The sequence below is a fragment of the Pleurodeles waltl genome, chromosome 4_1, assembly GCF_031143425.1.
Source record: "Pleurodeles waltl isolate 20211129_DDA chromosome 4_1, aPleWal1.hap1.20221129, whole genome shotgun sequence".
In the NCBI taxonomy this organism is placed as follows: domain Eukaryota; kingdom Metazoa; phylum Chordata; class Amphibia; order Caudata; family Salamandridae; genus Pleurodeles; species Pleurodeles waltl.
Genome location: NC_090442.1, coordinates 204,760,803 through 204,780,017, shown reverse-complemented (window position 1 = coordinate 204,780,017; position 19,215 = coordinate 204,760,803). Strand labels below are relative to the sequence as shown.

The 19,215-nt window shown below is 48.3% G+C and overlaps 1 protein-coding gene across 1 annotated transcript in view; it reads right to left on the bottom strand.

Moving 5' to 3' along the window:
* Positions 1-19,215, bottom strand: part of LOC138287578 (sodium- and chloride-dependent GABA transporter 2-like) — a 633,422-nt gene that overhangs the window by 48,204 nt on the left and 566,003 nt on the right. The window contains exon 12 of the mRNA XM_069228136.1: positions 16,882-16,982. Within this exon, the coding sequence (XP_069084237.1) occupies positions 16,882-16,982 (101 nt within the window). The remainder of the gene's footprint in view (positions 1-16,881; positions 16,983-19,215) is intronic.

Sequence of the window (19,215 nt, the reverse complement as noted above, 5' to 3'; positions counted from 1 at the left end):
TGCAGTGCCCATGCCACTGGCATGGGCACTGCAGGGGCCCCCGTAAGAGGGCCCCTAAATGTATTTCACTGTCTGCTGCGCCGGCTTCATCGTGGAAGCCTCTTTCCCGCTGGGCTGGCGGGCGGCCTGAAGGCGGCCGCCCGCCAGCCCAGCGGGAATGTCAGAATTACCGCCGCGGTCTTTCGACCGCGGAACGGTAACCTGACGGCGGGACTTTGGCGGGCGGCCTCCGCCGCCCGCCAAGGTCAGAATGAGGGCCAAAGTGTCTTTAGTCTCTTAAAAGCAACAAATGTCTCTTGGAAGCACAAAGTACCTGGTTTGCATTCAAAATCTCCGCAAGGAACCGCAGAGGAGGAGATGCGTTGAAAACAGGGAGGTGTGCATCGATTTCTCGGGCCGCACACGATGATGAGCCATTTATTTTTAATGCAGAGAAGGCTTTGTGTCGATTACGGCACTCAGACTTGGATCCTCTTTGGGTTGTGGGGTTTTCGGACCCCCCGGGGATGATGCGTTGAAATCCGGCACTGGCAGGACGAAGTCACAGGGGCTGCGTCGATCGGTGGGAGTTGCATGGAAATTTCTATCGCACGGCAGGCGCTGCATCGATTCCTCTCAGGAAGTCAGGCTGCGTCGTTCTGGTTTGGCTTTTCGTCGATCCAGTGGGCCGTGCGCCGAATTTCCAGTCGCTACGCTGGCACTGCATCGATCTTCTCCTTGCGAAGTCGGGATGGGTCGTTCCGGTTCGGCATGCAGTGATTTTCTCACCGCGATGCAGGCTGTGCGTCATTTCTGGCCAGCTGTGCGTCGATTTTCGCTGCACAGGGAGTTCTTCTTGCAGGAATGAAGTCTTTTTGGTCCTGAGATTTCAGGGAACAGGAGGCAAGCGCTATCCAAGCCCTTGGAGAGCACTTCTCAGCACAGTCAGAGGGCAGCAAGGCAGCAGTCCTTCTCAGAAAGCAGTCAGGTGAGTCCTTTGGGCAGCCAGGCAGTTCTTCTTGGCAGGTTGCAGGTTCTGGTTCAGGTTCTTTTCTCCAGGAAGTGTCTGAGTTGGTAGGGGCAGAGGCCCTGTTTAAATACCCAAATGTGCCTTTGAAGTGGGGGAGACTTAAAAGAGTGGCTTAGGAGTGCACAAGGTCCCCTTTTAGTTCCATCCTGCCTGCCAGGGTCCCATTAGGGGGTGTGGCAGTACTTTGTGTGAGGGCAGGCTACTGTCCTTTGACATGTAAGTGTCAGGCCCTCCAACCTCCCAGCCCAGGAAGACCCATTCAAAATGTAGATGTATGCAAGTGTGACTGAGCATCCTGTGTTTGGGGTTTGTCTGAATGAACACTCAAGGGAACTGTCAACTAAACCTAGCCAGATGTGGATTGTAAGGCACAGAAGTATTTAAGTGCAGAGAAATGCTCACTTTCTAAAAGTGGCATTTCTAAAATAGTGATTTTAAATCCAACTTCACCAGTCAGCAGGATTTTGTATTACCATTCTGGCCATACTAAATATGACCTTGTTACTCCTTTCAGATCAGAAGCTACCATTCAAACAGTACATGAGGGTAGCCCTAATGTTAGCCTATGAAAGGAGCAGGCCTCACAGCAGTGCATAATGAATTTAGGGATTTTACACTACCAGGACTTGTAAACTACACAGGTACATGTCCTGCCTTTTGTCTACACAGCACCCTGCCCTAGGGGTTACCTAGGGCCTACCTTAGGGGTGACATATGTAAAAAAAAGGGAGTTTTAGGCTTGGCAAGTACTTTTAAATGCCAAGTCGAATTGGCAGTGACACTGTACACACAGGCCTTGCAATGGCAGGCCTGAGACATGGTTAAGGGGCTACTTAAGTGGGTGGCACAAGCAGTGCTGCAGGCCCAGTAGTAGCATTAAATCTACAGGCCCTGGGCACATACAGTGCACTTTACTAGGGACTTATAAGTAAATTAAATCAGCCAATTGGGTATGATCCAATGTCATCATGTTTTAAGGAAGAGAGCATATGCACTTTAGCACTGGTTAGCAGTGGTAAAGTATGCAGAGTCCTAAAACCAGCAAAAACTGTGTCCAAAAAGTGGAGAGAGGCAGGCAAAAAGTTGGGGTGACCGCCCTAAGGCTGTCAGGTCTAACAGGACCTCAGTCTTGTCAGAGTTCAGTTTCAGGCAGCTGTTCTTCATCCATTTGGCGATGGCCTTCATTCCTTCGTGGAGGTTGGTTTTGGCGGTGGCGGGGTCCTTGGTAAGGGAGAGGATTAGCTGGGTGTCATTGGCATATGAGACGATGTTGAGGTAGTGTGATTCGACGATGTTTGCGAGCAGAGCCATGTAAACGCTAAAGAGGGTCTGGCTGTGGGACGACCCCTGGGGTACACCACAGATGATCTTAGTGGCTTCCGAGCAGAATGGAGGATGGTGGAATCTCTGGGTTGTGCCAATGAGGAAGGATTGGATCCAGTCCAGGGCTCTGTCGCAGATCCTTGCAGCGTGTCTATAGGGTTTGGTGGCAGACGGTGTCAAAGGAGGCCGAGAGGTCCAGGAGGATGAGGGCCGCGATTTTGCCATTGTCAAGTAGGGTCCTGATGTCGTCGGTAGCGGCGATGAGGGCGGTTTCGGTGCTGTGCTTGCTGCAGAATATGGATTGGGACGAGTCCAGAGTGTAGTTCTCCTCGAGGAAGCGGGTCAGTTGTTTGTTAACAATCTTCTCAATGACTTTTGCCGGGAAGGGGAGCAGGGAGAGGGGACGGAAGATCTTGAGGTCCTTTGGGTCCACCTTGAGTTTCTTGGGGAGGCGTTGCTACATCGGTGTGGACGAGAAGGAGAGGAACGTCCTCCCTCATCACCAATTGGTTGGGCCCTGCACCAGGCCTAGATGATTCTTGAGCCAGTTAAGATGGCACAGGAGACAGGACACCAAGTGCATATGAACTGTCCTTTGGCACCAAGCCGCGGGCCTTTTATTGTATTGCCCCTTAAGTCAGGGACATACCATTGACTCCACACTCAATAGGGGGTCCCAGAGACCTCACCATAAGGAATTCCCCTTGCAATGGGACAGCCCCCAAAACATAACACAGTACACGTCTCTGGGAGGGGGACAGAGTCTGATATAAGATCACGCCCTTTAAAAGAACTAGTGTGTAGCAAGCTCAAGGCATTCAGAGGTTTTAGTCCAGCTTCTCAAAGATCATTCTGTGACATTCTTGCGGTGATACCCACATCATTCCATGCACATAACGATATCATACCAACATTAGTGTTAAAAGCATCATTAACATTTTTTGCAGTGAAGTGTTATTGATCACATTATTGCAGCAGTACTATTATTGGTTAAAGTAGCAGCTGTGAAGTGCACACCATAAGGAGAACTCAACGCCACACAACGTTATTGTGGCAGTGTTATATTTTAAAACATACTAAACATCAAACTCAGCACAGTGTTTTTCACTGGGTTTTGCTTTCACGCTGTTGGACCAGTGTAAACATATGTTCAGCTCCCATCAGTGATGCACACTCCATTTGCAGCGCATAACACGATCGGCCCAAAGTTCATCTATAGACATTATAGGTAATATTTCTCTTAAAGGCGATGCACACACACCTTAAAAATTGTAACGCAGCAGTGATCACCTAACAGTTACATTATTGGTTTCAAGAAGAAACAACAGTGATGCACACACCATACAAGCGCCATTCACTAGAGGGCATGAATAAGAGATGCTGAGTGGTGAAATGTTCTTGAAACTTACAATAGTAAGGTACATGTGATTCTTAGCGCACATATGTGTCCATGTCTGTAAGTGAAATTCAACAGTGATGCGTAATAGATGTTTTTATTCTAAGTGGATTGATCTCCACAATATCTCTGAAAACTCAGTTTGTAGTAAAAAAAAATCTTTACATTTATAACTAGGGCAAGTATGCAGTTAATTTCTCTGACACCACCGTTTTTGGACACTCCAGGCGATCCACCAATTCAGTGGAAACAATGGTTTGACACTTTTGACACCTATTTAGGAGCATTAAGCGCCACAAGGTTCAGACTTAATAAAAGTGCTTGTTGTTACACTCATTGGGTTTTGAGCATAGAGCAACATTTAAATACTTACCTGATCTGCAAATCCAACAGGAGGTAGAACTTGATGAATTTCAAGTAGCTGTAAAAAAAACTTGAAATAAGATTTGATGTACCTCCCAGCTTAGTAGTTTCCAGGCATACGCTCTTCAGGTGGACACAGAAGACCAATGAAGCCATAGACATGTACATTTATGTCTTGAGGAAGTTGGTAGCAGAATGTGAATTCAAGAACTTTAGTGAACAGCTAATAAGAGATCAATTCATATGTGACTGTAGTGATAAAAATATTTGTCAACAAATACTATTGGGTAACCCGACATTGTGTGAATGCATTAAAATAGCCAACAGCATTGAAACCACAATGCGGTCTATTAAAGAACTTGAAGACAAAGCAAGCAAAAGTGTCAATCCTGTAAATAGCAAGGAAGATGAGCTTGTACAAAAAAGAGCCACTAGTTTCAGGAAACAGAAACACTAAGGACCTCATTATGACATTGGCAGTAAATCCCGCTTACTGCCACGCTGACTGCCGCCAACATACAGCCGCTGCCGCGGACATCCGCTCTCTATATTATGACACACACTCACCAATCTGTCAGTATTCAGCCACAGACACAATTCCACCACACCAAAGGTCAGTGACAAACTGGCGGTATCCAAACCCACATTGTTACGCCATCAGAACAACACCCACCACATTATGACCCACAAATCACCACGGCGGACATTCAATGGTGGTAAAACATTGGTGGTACATACTGCCACACTCAAAATACACACACACATACAAAACAACACCACATTGGACAATTCAAACTACACACACCTGACACCCATACACACACCACACTCACACACCCACACCACTATAAAACACCCACCCACATTACCCACAACCCTTTACAACTACAAACCATTGCTACGAGACAGACACCACGACCACAGACAAGACCACAGCCACACACCACCATCACCTATACACCACCCACGCACCTTACATCAGACACCCCAACATATCACCCTACACACCCTTACCCACACTACTCACACAACACCATTGGCACCACAAAGAAACCTCCGATTCTCAGAGGAGGAACTAAAGGTCATGGTGGAGAAAATCATAGAGCCACAGCTATTTGGAGTACAGGTGCAGCAGATATCCATTGCTAGGAAGATGGAGCTACGGCGGAGGATCGTGGACAGGCTCAACGCCGTGGGACAGCACACCAGAACCAGGGATGACATCAGGAAGAGGTGGAATGACCTACAGGGGAAGGTACGTTCCATTGCAGCAAGACACCAGCTCACTGTACAGAGGACTGGCGGTGGACCCCCACCTCCTCCCCCACAACTAACAACATGGGAGGAGCAAGTCTTGGCAATAATGCATCCTGAGGGCCTGGTCGGAGTAGCAGGAGGACTGGACTCTGGTAAGTCAACTCTCTATTACTATCACCCCCTTACCTGCATGCCATCACATACACCCACCCTCACCCTCACTCCCATCACTCCATCACCTCACAGACACCCCACCATCACATATCACCCATCCCAATGCCAAGCCCTGCATGCACCACCAATGCATGTACACCACTCACAGCCCTGCAAGGATACCTATCACTAAATCATGCACACTAGAGAGAATCAGCTAGCCCACCACATACCAACGCACACAAGTGAAAGCTGACAGGGCGAATACAACCAAAGAGGGCAACCCACTACTGCACAATATGTCACACACAGAAACAATAACACTGCATTTACGTCCCCACAGGTACCCCAGAAAATATCAGTAGAGAAGAGGTCCAGCAAAATCCAGTCCCCCCGCAGAGGAGGCCCACAGTGATGACAGTGCCTCTGGTCGCCTGGATCTGGATGACCAACCTGGCCTATCAGAGACCTCTGGACAGTCAGTTACCCAGCCAAAGTCACACACCACCACAGATCCTCCCCTCTCAGGAAACACCACCACAGCACGACCTAGCGTACCCATACCTCTGTCACCAGGACACATCAATCAGCAGTGTGTCCACCACTACAGGGACCCTAGGACACACCTCACCCCCAAGACAATCAGGGACCTTGGGTCAGTGGCATTGGGCACACGGTTCAGGGGACAGAGGCACAGGACAACAGGGAAACTGGGAAGAGTGCTGTGCGCCAGGGGGAGGACAGGCACAGAGAACCGACTCTCCAGGAGGCACTCACCGAGATCCTGGGAGCATACCAACATTCCAGGATATGCTGGGCCAGATCCTGGCCAACCTGCAGGAGACATAGGGGGCTGCAGGAGGGACAGTACCAGGGGATCAGGGAGGACTTGCACACCATTAACACCACCCTGGTCACCATTGCAGGGGTGCTGGCAGACATGGCCAACATTATGAGGAAGGCAGTCTCACAACAGACTGCCTCCTAGCCAGACATCTGAACTGCCTTCCACCTCCGCTGTTGCTAGTGGACAGGAGGCCCCACCACAGGACCAACAGGCCACCAGCACCCCTCTCCCTGCAGAAGGAGAACCACCCCACAAATGTTCCCTGCGATCCAGGCAGAAGCCAGAGACTATTGCCAAGACCCCTGCCAGGAAATGAGACTCTCCTGATTGTCACCCTTGTGTCCCACTCTGTCACGCTGTCCACCTTGAACTGCCATTGCTCCTCTTCCTATGTCCCCTTGGACAATGAACCTGTGCTACCAATAGATTGGAACGCTACCCTGGACTTTCCTCCATCATCACCCCATCCCAATGCACTTGCCCCTCCACGTCTTAGCACTTAAATAAACACCCTTTGAAAAAATATAAGTATGGAGTATGTCCAATGATTTAAGTATGTATTCCTTTAACCAGGTTCAAACATTGCAATTCAACAGTACAGTAATGTTCACATTGGAAAGACCCGTAGTTGGCTGCAGTGATCAGACCAGGAGCGATAGTGGGGCACCAACATCTGCAAAATGAGTTACTAAAGGGTACAGTGAATGGGCATAGAAGTGGGAAATAACAGCATGCCAGTATCTGGCAGACCTTCTTGGGTAAGTAGCACAGGGATCCACCTGTTAGATGGAGGCACCGAAACCTGGCCTTCAGGAGGCCAAAGGTAGGTTCTATTATCCTTCTTGTACGCCGATGTGCCTCATTGTAACGTTCTTCTGCCCTTGCCCTGGCATTCCTCACAGGGGTCAGTAGCCATGATAGGTTAGGGTAACCTGGGTCACCTGCAAATATGGAGGGACAACATTTAGCCACACACTATCCCATATGGCCCACGCCATACCCATACACCAACATCCACTGGGTGGGAACCAGGGCTCACCTATTAGCCACACCCTGTGCCTCTGTAGTTGGGCCATCACATTTGTAATGCAGCTATTTCTCAGGATAAAGGCATCATGCACCAACCCAGGATACTTAGCATTGACATGGGAGGTGTACTGGTCCACCAGGCACACCATCTGGACATTCATGGAATGACAACTCTTTCAATTTCTGCATCCCTGTTCATTTGGCCAGGGGGGAACAAATGCAATATGTGTTCCATCAATTGTCCCAATTATGTTGGGGATATGTCCCATTGCATAGAAGTCAGCCTTCACTTTGGCCAAATCCTCCACCTGGGGGAAAACAATGTAGATGCACATGTGTTTAATCAGGGCAGACAATACTCTGTTCAGCAGTATTGAGTACATTGGCTGTGACATTCCTGCTGCCAAGCCCACTGTCACTTGGAAGGAACCAGTTGACAGAAAATGGAGCACCGATAGGACTTGCAGAAGAGGGGGGATCCCTGTGGGGTGACGGATTGCAGATATCAGGTCAGGCTCCAGTTGGGCACACAGCTCAGTGATTGTGGCCCTGTCAACTCTATAGGTGAGCATAATGTGCCTGTCCTCCATTGTTGCCAAGTCCACCAGGGGTCTGTACATGGGGGTATGTCTCCATCTCCTATTCATCCGCAGCGGTAGCAATCTATGGGGCAAAAGAGTGAGGTCACAAACTGAACATTGTAGCCACAACAGCACAATGCATGATTTTAATTTGAAATGTAGAAGTGGCCTTTGTCCTGTATGTCCAATTGTGAACTGTGATGCAGTTATAATCTAGGGTCTGCCCCCCTCCTGAAATGGCATCAACCTGTCCTGTGTGGAGGGACAGGTGGAAGTGAGGTAATTCCGCTGACGTTGTGCGCCGTTGCGGGAGGCGGTCGGGAACCGCCATGCAACTCCTCATTGGATAATATTGGCCCCTATGGGGTACCGTAGCCAATGGTGATGTACGTCGGCAGTGACTGTATGCACCGTCGCGGACGTCACCGCATCTGTTCACTCACTTGCTACCTGACCTTCAACAGGAGAGGACCTACACTGCATGTGCTTCTGTGACCTGTGTCTGGAACCTACCATGACCCGTGTGACTTGGGAAAGGGTCCCTGCCTTCACCTCGGTCAGAGTTGGAGAGACTGGTGGATGGGGTCCTACCCCAGTACAGACTGCTGTATGGACCTCCAGACCAACAGGTGAGTGCACTGTGAGCACGATGCATGGGGCATGAATGCATGGAAAGGTGTGTGTGCAGGCCTCGTGTAGGGGGGTTGCTGGATGTCCCCGGGCGGCATGCAGCTTGTGTGCTGGGCCCTGTGTGTGCAAATGGCAATGTGAAGGGGTATGGTGGGCCATAAGTGTGACAGGCAGGACGGTCTGATTAATACCTTTCCCCTATGTTTATTTCTCTGCAGGACAGTGCCCATCAAAAGAAGGGTATATGGCGTGCCATCGCCAAGGACGTGTGGACCCTGGGGGTCTACGGCACACGGAGCACCCACTGTCAGAAATGGTGGGAGGACCTGAGATGCTGGGCACGGAAGACCACGGAGGCCCAGCTGGGGATGGCCTCCCAATGAGGAAGGGGTGCCCATCGAACCCTGACCCCCCTGGTGGCTGGATGCGCACTTGAGGGCATCACAGCAAGGGGGTGAGTACAGTGCCCTAATATACAACCTACGCCTGGTGGGGTGGTATCTGGGTGGGGGCCCTGTGGAGGCCCCTAACCCAGGCCTGGCATTGCAGATTAGGTCCCATGTTGGGCAGGGTTCTGATGTGAAAGTACTCCAACCAAGCTTGTAGGCATCCACTACTGGGCAGGGGTCTGTGGGTCTCAGGTATGCTGCAATTGGCGTTAGGTGTCCTTATCCATGGCCTGGTGACTAACATTGTGTCTGATAGTGCATTGCCTAGTGCGTAGGGCTGTTCCCTGTGTGTGTGTTGTGTACGCCAACAGTGGTGTTGTTGCCGCCGTTGACCAAGTGTATCCTTTTTCTCTTCCTCCCGTTTTTGTTTTGTCACCCTGTCCTTATGTGCATTAGCATCATCTGGCAGAGGAGCAGAGGCACTGGCGACGGAGGGAGTTGCATCCCACAGGGCCCAGGAGGCCAAATACACGGACGATGAGGGCACCAGTGGGAAGGAGGGCGAGGGGAGCACCACGACAGAGACAGGAGGGGACAGTTCAGACATGGATACCTCCTCCAAGGGGACCTCCCTGGTGGTGGCGGTCACCTCTGTGCCCACCCCAGCTACAGGTACTACTGCTACCCCCGTACCAGCACCGCCCTCCCAGCAGCCCCTCAGCGAGTTTCCCGTGCCCGCTCACCGAGGAGGGTGAGCATCTCCTTTGCCCCAGGCACCTAAGGCCCTGCCCCAGTTAGCCCTGCTGCCCTGAGTGAGGAGGCTATTTACCACCTGCGATCCATCTCTATTGGGCAGTCAACCATTGGGAATGCCTCCCAGGGGCTGGCAGCCCAAATGCAACAGACAAATGCATTCCTGGAGGGCATTCACACTGGCTTGGTGGCCCAACAGAGATCAAGCAAGGCTCTGGCCTCCTCTCTGATGGCAGCCATTGTCCCTGTTTCTACCCTCCAACTTCCTCTTCCCAATCCCATTCCCCTCAACCCCAACCTATCCCAAACACACAGGCAGACAAAGAGGCACCCAGGACAACACACAAGAGTGGACATGGCAAACTCAAGCACCACACTTCATCCCACAGACACTCACACAAACAACATCCAGAATCAGACAACATCCACTGCCTCCACTGTGGCCCCCTCCTCCTCGTTCACCTCCCTCCCAGTTGCCTCTACACTCACACCTGCATGCACTACATCCTCATCCATTACCACTATCACCAGCACACCTATCAGTACATACCCCTCACTGGCAGTCACCACCCCCACATCCATGCACACATCCCCTGTGTCCTCTCCCACTGTGTCTGTGCCCCCTCATCCCAAAGTGCACAAGCTCAAGCTCTCAGACACTCAACAGCCACCCACCTCACAATAGCATCCAGTCCATGCTCCTGTACCCAAACACAGCAGACCGACACCTCCTACCAACACTCCCTCTTCCTCCACTCCCAAACCATCTCCCTCTTCCCACCCCAATGTCCCTAAGAAACTTTTCCTCACCAACATGGACCTTGTCCCTAACCCTCCCCCCGTCCCTCACGTCAGGCTAGGGTGGTCAAAACCCAGCCAAGCACCTCAGCCACCCAGTCCACGGACACAGTGTGTCCCCAACTACTCCAGGTGGGAAAGGATCTCAGCCACCAGCCAGCCAGACGGAGAGGGTGCCAGCCCCAAGTGCGCCAAGGAAGGGCAAGGAGGCAGCCCCAGCAGCAGGAAGGAAGGGCAAGGAGGCAGCCACAGCTGCAGGAAGGAAGGGCAAGGAGGCAGCCCCAGCTGCAGGAAGGAAGGGCAAGGAGGCAACCCCAGCTGAAGGAAGGAGGGGCAAGGGGCCTGCAACAGAAGGCAGTAGAGACAAGGGGCCTGGTGCAGGGACTCAGTCAGAGCCCTCACCCCCAACCACGGTGGTGCAGCTATCTGAGGCTGCAGGGGATGGGCTGGAGCCTCCCCCCACCACTGCCAGCACAGCCACCAGCAGCCCCAGTGAGCAGCCGTCCAAGGCTGCAGGGGATGGGCTTGAGCCTCCCCCACCACTGCCCGCACCGCAACCAGCAGCAGCAGCACCAGAGAGCAGCCATCTGAGGCTGCAGGGGATGGGCTGGTGCCTCCCCACCACTGCCAGCACTGCCACCAGCCGCATCAGCCCCAGTGGGCAGCCATCCGAGGCTGCAGGGGATGGGCTGGAGCCTCCCTCCAGCCACTGCCAGCACCACCACCAGCAGCAGCAGCCCCAGTGGACAGCCGTCCGAGGCTGCACGAGATGGGCTGGAGCCTTCCCCCACCACTGCTAGCTCCACCATTAGCAGCACCATTGCCACCACTGAGCAGCCATCACCGCCGGTGGACAGTGTGTAGTCCTGCATAGATGGGCTGTGGTGTTGCCTGGCCCCTGCAAATTCTGTGGGTCTGACACCCAGGTGAGAGACTGTGACCTTGCACTCCCCAAGATCTGCCTCACTCGGCACAATGCCACCTCCAGAACCAGTGGAGAAGCCATCCACTTGAGAGACTGTGGCCTGTCACTCCCCAGGACCAAGCACAGGGCATATCACCCACTTGAGAGACTGTGGCCTATCACTCCCCAGGACCAAGCACAGGGCATGTTGCCCCCTCCAGAGCCAGTGGGCAAGTCACCAACTTGAGAGACTATGGCCTTGCACTCCCCAGGACAGAGCACAGGGCATGTTGGCCCCTCCAGTACCAGTGGTGTTGTATCATCTTCGGCTGAGGTGCCTCCCATTCCCCGTCCCCCTGAGGTGCCTGCCTATTTTTGACCTGATGCCCTTGCAGTGTTCTCTCCGTGTGGTTGCAGGAGTGAGGTGGGGCCTTGGACTTTGTGATGTGGCCCTGTGGCCCAGAGACATTGAGGACTGGGAAGTGTCCCTACATTATTAAATATGTATATGCTTGTTGATTTGGATGCACGTATTTATACTATTTTATCTTATTACACTCACTTTAATCAGTTCCTTTTGTCCTTGCATTATTCCTGAGGGGTACGGGGTGAATATGTAATGTTACTGCATCTGCTTGTGTGTATGGTGCTGGGGATGGGGGTGTTGTGTGTTGCATGTGTGTGTGTCACTCTTTTTTTCCTCCCCCATCTCCTGTGTGCTAGGCGGCACTACTCACTGTGGTCGTCTTCGCCGGCGTTGGTGTTCGTAGTGGAGCAGAACGTAGAAGAGCATGGGGAACACATGCAACTCAGGCTCCATGGTGGCGTGGTTCTTCCTTGAGTCTCCAGAGGTGAGTCTTTTCCCTTCTGTGCAGTGTTTCTGCCAGGCTTTTGATGTCATTGGTACCACCCCAAAAAAGGTGATGGATTGGACTATCATAATACGGTGGGCGGAACATTGTCTTCCGCCTGGCTGTAGGCGGTTACAGCCACGGTGCCTGTTGATTTCACCCTGGCGGTCGGTGTGTTAAAGTGGCTGACTATCTGAGTGGTTTCCGCTGTGGTCATAATGTCATAGTTATTACCGCCGGCCTGTTGGCAGTATTACCGCCACTATAACACCGACAGCCAGGGTTGTAATGAGGGCCTTAATTTATTGGTTGATTCAGGGACACGCATTACTGTGATTACCAAAGAGTTGTTTCAATCTACATGGCAAAAGAGGACGCTTTTACTCCTGACCAATCACTGGTGTCATACGAAGAGTGGAAGACTGAGTTAGCTGGGTATTTTGAAGATATCTTGAAATTCAAAAGGAGAACTATAATGGGTAAAATCTATGTAGCAGTCAAAGGTCTAAATATCTTTGAATGGTTTCACCAGGGTTTGTTTGGCATGGTTTGAGGACAGGTACCCAAGAACAGGTAGTCGGTATAAGAGATTCAGACCTTGTGGAAAATCTATTAAGTGTCTATCCAAATGCTTTTCAGGTGAGTTTGGGGAAATCAAGGGTTTCAAGCATAAAATTAAAAGAAAGGATGGTGCTTTACCCATTCAAAATAACAAATATAATAAGAGGGGTACCGTTTAGTGTTCGTGGCGATCTAGAAAAAGAACTTGAAAATTTGATTAGAAAGGGCATCATTGAACAAACTGAATCCTCTCTTTGTCTGTCTCTTCTTGTAGTCGCATGGAGAAAAGGGGGAACTTAGGGTGTGCATAGACCTTCAAGCATTGAACAAAGAGATTTATGTTGATTTTCACCCTTTGCCAAAGATCAATGATTTATTTGTTCAAGTGGCTGGAGCTAGGTACTTTACGAAGTTGGACCTGGCTTCAGCATACCACCAGTTGAACTGGAACCTGAGTCCTGCCATTATACAGCATTTGTCTCACTGTGTGACACCTATCAATTTTGTCAGTTACCATTTGGTTTGGTGTCTGCTGTGTCAGTGTTCCAGAGAGTCATGAAAAATCTCTTAAAAGACATCAAAGATGTAGCCATATTTCAAGATGATGGACTGATATTTGGTCCTTATCATCAATCGCATGATGACACACTTAAACAGGTCCTGTCAATCTTTCAAAAACAAGGTGTAGTGTTAAAAAGAGAAAAAGGAGAATTTGTTAAAGAAAAAGTGGAATGTCTAGGCCATGTGATCTCAAGCTCAGGCATAACGCCCAAACCAGGTTATAGTCAATGCTATATTGGAAGCACCACCACCAACAGATAAAAGTGGAGTGAAACTTTTTTTGGGCTATGTGAATTTTATTCACGGTTCATTAAGGACTTTGCTTCCAAAGTAAAACCAATCTCAAAACTGTCAAAGCAAAATATTGAGTTTTGTTGGGATGAAGAATGTGTGTCTGCTTTTGAGGGGCCAAAGCATCAGTTATCAAAGGTCGAGAAACGTAAACCACAAGATCCAGAATTGAAGTGCATACTCACAGTTGATGCCAGCAATGTAGGCTTAGGAGCAATTTTAACTCAGAAGTCAAGTTCTGGAGAAAATACAATATGCTTTGTCTCAAGCATATTAAGAGACCCTGAATGTTTATTCTCAGTGATGGAAAAATAACTTTTAACTTGCTGGTGGGCAATAGAGAAGTTTCATACCTACCCGTGGGGAATGAAATTCATACTCCAAACAGACCAGAAACCCCTGGTGTTCATACTCACTGGAAAACATGCTAGCAATAGTACACCAAGGATCACAAGGTTCTCAGCCTGTGCTCTACAGTTCCAATTTGAAGTCAAACACATTTCTGGTGAGAAGAACGGGCAAGCTGAATTTTTGTCCCGATTTCCCATGGTAGAAACATCACACACTAAAGGAGAAAAGTTAGAAGATCCAGTCAAATTAGATGAAGCTGGACCGTTATCAGAGGCAGAATGGAAATGTGCTACAGGCAATGAGCCCGTAATGAAGGTAGTTTCCAGGCACATCAGAGAGGAGTGGCCCAATGAGAAGATGCTGGAACAAAGTATTCAACCACTTTTCAAAGTAAGTGAAGAATTGTCTTTAGAAGGTGGTTTGATAATGAGAGCAGATACACTAGTACAACCTGATTTTATCAGACCACTAATAATAAAGGAGGCCCATGAAGGACACTTAATGCTGGGTGCAGTCCATGTTCTGGTGGCCTCAACTGAACTGTGAAATCGATAATTTAGTCAAAGGATGTGCTGTATGTTCAACTAGTGATAAAGTTCTTAAAACATCTCTACCGCCATTAACTCCAATTGAACTTCCCTTAGGACCATGGTTAAACGTGGGATTAGGTATGATAGGTCCATTTAATGCTCTTCCGACCAATTCTAGATATGCTTTAGTACTGTTGGATTACTACTCCAAATGGCCGAAAGTTAGGTTTATTGGGGAACCAAACTTGAAAACTGTAGTAAAATTCTTCAGAGAAGTGTGTATGAGGGGAGGTTTCCCAGAATATATCATCTCTGATAATGAGGCACAATTTGTTTCAAGTGAAGTAGAAGAATTTTTGAAAAACAGCGGCATGAAACACCTATAAAGTTCATTATGCCACCCCAACCGAATGACCTGGTTGAACGCTTCAACTGGGCGTTGGGAGATTGTAGAAAATGGGCTGTACAAAATAAATACAAACTCAGCACTGTCAGTCAGACCATGTTGTGGTTCTGCATGACTATCCCTCAACAATCTACTCTAGTTTCGCCTTTCAAACTCCTCAGAGGTAGGAAACCAGCCAAAGAATTTAGGCCTGCATGGATGGCCAAATGGTTGAAACAAAAGTTTGATGTAGAAAAATAGATCATCTTGTGAGAAAAAATATAACAGAAGCCCAAGCCAAACAAAAGCAATACAATGACAAAGGGAAAAATGTGTCCTCGAAATGCATATTTGTAGGTGATTACATTAAGATAAAGCACTGTGGTCATGTCAAGAAAGGTGACCCAAAGTTATCTCCACCTGTCAAGGTTGAACGAGTATGTGGTAATGATGTTAGGGTGAAAGGGGAACACTGGTGGAATTGTTCCAAAGTTGTGAAAGTTTACCCCCAACTAACTAGTGGAACAAAGCAGAGGGCACTGCCCACTTTAAAAAAACAAAAATTATATTTCATGTGATAACTACAATGATTCTCTGAATGTATGAAAAGGTACTCATGTATGGAGAAAACCGCTCAGATATAGGAGAAATATCAGGCAGTTAGCTTTATAACACATAAGGTTGTTTTAACTATAGTATGTTCTTGGCATGCCTAATGTAGTCATCATGTCAGCATTGCTTTTATAGTAGTGCTTGATGTAAATGTTTCCCTTTGTGTTATTATTATTTCAGTTTTAATTATAGTTACGGATGCTCATGTATATTGGTTTTGCAAATGTTTATTGGTTTGAAGAGAAGAACCCATGTAATATTGTGAAGCAGTGTTTTTCCTTAATTTTTTGCTTTAGTCTAATGTTTATTTGTTTGAAGAGAAGAACCCATGTAACACCCTCTCTGCCACCAGCTTGCAACACTGGCTCATGAGTGCACACTGGCTCGTGAAGCCAGCTTGTGACGCTGCATGCCAGGAGGTGTTTGGTGTAGAATGTTAGTGAGAGTGAACAGTTGAAGGAATACACAGTTTGAGAGTAACGATTCCCCTGATTTGTCACAGGTTGTCGAGGGTGGTTTCAACCAAGAATAAAATTTGTGTTTACTTCTTACGGTGTCTGTCAATACTACACATATCATAGAGCGAACACTCTAAATGCATAGATCACTTCATTCTGATCAAAACTTACACCATAGTCTGCCTCGCTGCAGACATGGAAGCCTTCACCACAACTCATAAGTTTGAAGCCATTCTTATCACAGAGATCTTGCTCTCACCAGAGAATGATCAAAACCTTTGATTACCTACAGCAAGACTACAGCACCCAGCCCAAGAAGAACAGAAACAAAACAAGGAGAAAACACTGCACTTGTTCACTAATTAATGTAACTCCTCACTTGCAACAGTATAACTTTGAGCTCTTCTCCTGACACATCTCTCTGCAAGAAACAAATACTATTCCCTTTTTACCTCATGTTCAAACCATCAAAAACAACACAATCTTCAATTCTGAGAAATGTGATGCAATCAATGACTAGTCCAGCTCTCTTCTCAGAAACTAACAAGATTCAGTCTGATTGCAAATCTGCCTTTGATCCTGTACAGTGCTTTGCTGCCTTTCTGCAAGATGTGGGCTATATACATACCACATACAGATATATACACTACATCCTGAAAGAGCCTAACAAAATCACATGTTGGTGTCTTTGTCCCAGAAAACACTTCTGACAGTCAACAAATGTTGCTTTTTAGCTTGGTTCAAATTTCTTCCTGAGCCAAAACACTTGTGCTTCACTACTGTTTCTCTTTGAAATTATATTTGCCTCCCCTCTTTTATTGCAGAGTCTCTGCCTGCCTGAGAACTTACCAAGCACAGAGCAGGAGTCACAAACTGCCAGCAGTACTTGATCAAAGGCAGTGGCCGGTAGCCAATCATATGTTCAATATTGTGATAGAATTTATCTGCACCTGGAAAAAAACATGAGGAAGTAGATTTGTTTTATGAGCAGGAATAAGTAAACAAAATAATTGCAAGCACAAGTCTGGCTGCTAAGCAATTATAGACCCTGACTCTCCCAATCAAAATCAAACAAATGGAAGAAGCAGTGGGAGGTTTGCATGTCAGAAGCTTTTGGGGAGGCCTGGAGCACCTTTTTCTAGTACACAATAGCATCCTTCAAGGCAGCTCTAACATCTCCTGCCATTCTATTGGTGTGGTCGCCATTAACTTCTCTTTCACTAATAAGGTACATGGGGCCTATATAAAGGGTGGGGTCTAAGACATTATACCCTCTCTGCCTTTCTGTTGTGGTGACCCTGGTCAATGGATTCATTGTCTTCTACCTTTATGTGTATTTATGGTACATGCATATTGTGTTTCTTATCAGTGCTATGGGTGTCTCCCATTTTTTTTTTTAATTTAATATACCCCCGGTTCCATGTTGACACAATTTTAGAAAATGAATAAAGTGAAAAAAGATAAATACAAAAATGTACACATTTCATAGTGGAAAAGAGAGTTAGAAAAGATGTCTTCTTTAGCAATAAACCCACCATCATTTGGTATAATGGGGTTATTTTTCTATCTACGAATGGGTTGAACAGAAGGAAACACCACCCAGGTTTGTCTACCTGCGACAATCACATTCCATAAAAATGATGTGTATATAAGTCCAAGATGGGTGCAGCTAGGAAATGATAGATGAAAGTGCTCCCGCCAATGATTTTTTTTAACCAGTGGGAAGGCCTATGCATAGCATTCTATTCAGTTGTTTTAGCATGTCTCTTATTTTAATTATTTTTTAAGGAAAGTTTTGGGCAAATGCTTTTCAAAAAATTCACTAATGAAAAATGTTATAATGAAAGGGGAATTTAAAAAAACAAACACACACTGACAGGAATTTCAGTAGAATGGTCTAAGGAGGACATGGGAGTGATTCTGGCCTTGTCTCCTGGGCCAGGCTGATCACTGCCATCTGTTATCCTGGTAATGGCATAACCAAGGTGACTCATTGCTTGGTAATTTGTATTGGTCGCATGGAGGACTTTTGGGGCAGCTGACCTCCGGGAGGTCTGCTCCCCGGGCAGATTGGGAGGGTGTTGCTACCCATGAGATGCCATTTTGTGTTGGGCTATTGTTATAGCCTAAAATAGCCTAAAGTATAAGTATGTTCTCTTTGTGCTCCCAGTCAACATTTTAGGTTCATGTGACCTGGTCGCCAGTGACAGAGAGCATTAAACATTTTTCTAGTTGTTGCGGCACACAGCTGAGTTTGGGATATTATACGAACAGCAGCGATTCACTGACCTGAATAGTGGTATTTTGCTGTTTCCCTCTGACAAGAGGGTTACTGAAGCAATGCAGCTTCCCCGTGAGGCCAGGCACCTCAACCTTGTGGTCAGTAGTGAGGCTGCAGTGTGCATGGACCACCCAGCCTGCCAGGCATCAACACGAATAGCCGCTGCGGTGGTGCCCTGCCCACTGCCATGAAAGTGGAGAGCAGCGGTGACATATTCTCCAGTGCGGGTAAGTGGGAATGTCTGCTCCATGTGTAGAAGAGTGGCCCCTCAGGGCAAGGGAGGAGTGGTGACAGCTGGAGCAGACCGGACAGCTATGCCAGAGCACACTGTCACAGAGCCAGGGGTGGAGGGGAGCGGGGAAGAGGAAAGAATGGAGAGGATATACAAGTTTAGGCTTGCAAGCAGCTGCAACAAAACACCAGGAAAAAAATGACTGCGGCCCTGGCATGCCATATAAGTGTGTACGGGGCAGCAGAGAGGCAATGAGGAAGGAAGTGGACAGCGTCTATACAGCTGTCCGCGAGGCCAAAAAACAAGGGGAAAATAATAAGCCTTCTAAAGTGAGCGGCCAACCCATCATCACACCTACCTGCCTTAGGGCATAATGAGGATACACAGTAAAGGGCGGGGCAAGGGGAGGGATTATTGTCAAGTGCAAGCGAGTGCATGGTTATGGGGATTTTTGAATTAGAACAGCAGGAGGAAGAGCAGGGGGGACACTAGAGTTCCACATGAATGAGAGAGAAGGGTGGAGGACAGATTGGCACTGGAGATCTCGGGATCTGGTAGAGGCACATAGGAGGCATGCACAAGTAGGTCAATTGGAGAGGCTCCTACCTGAGTTATCACAGGGTGAGCTGTGGAGGGGGTGAAGGGACATGGTTTCCCAGTTAGATGAGCA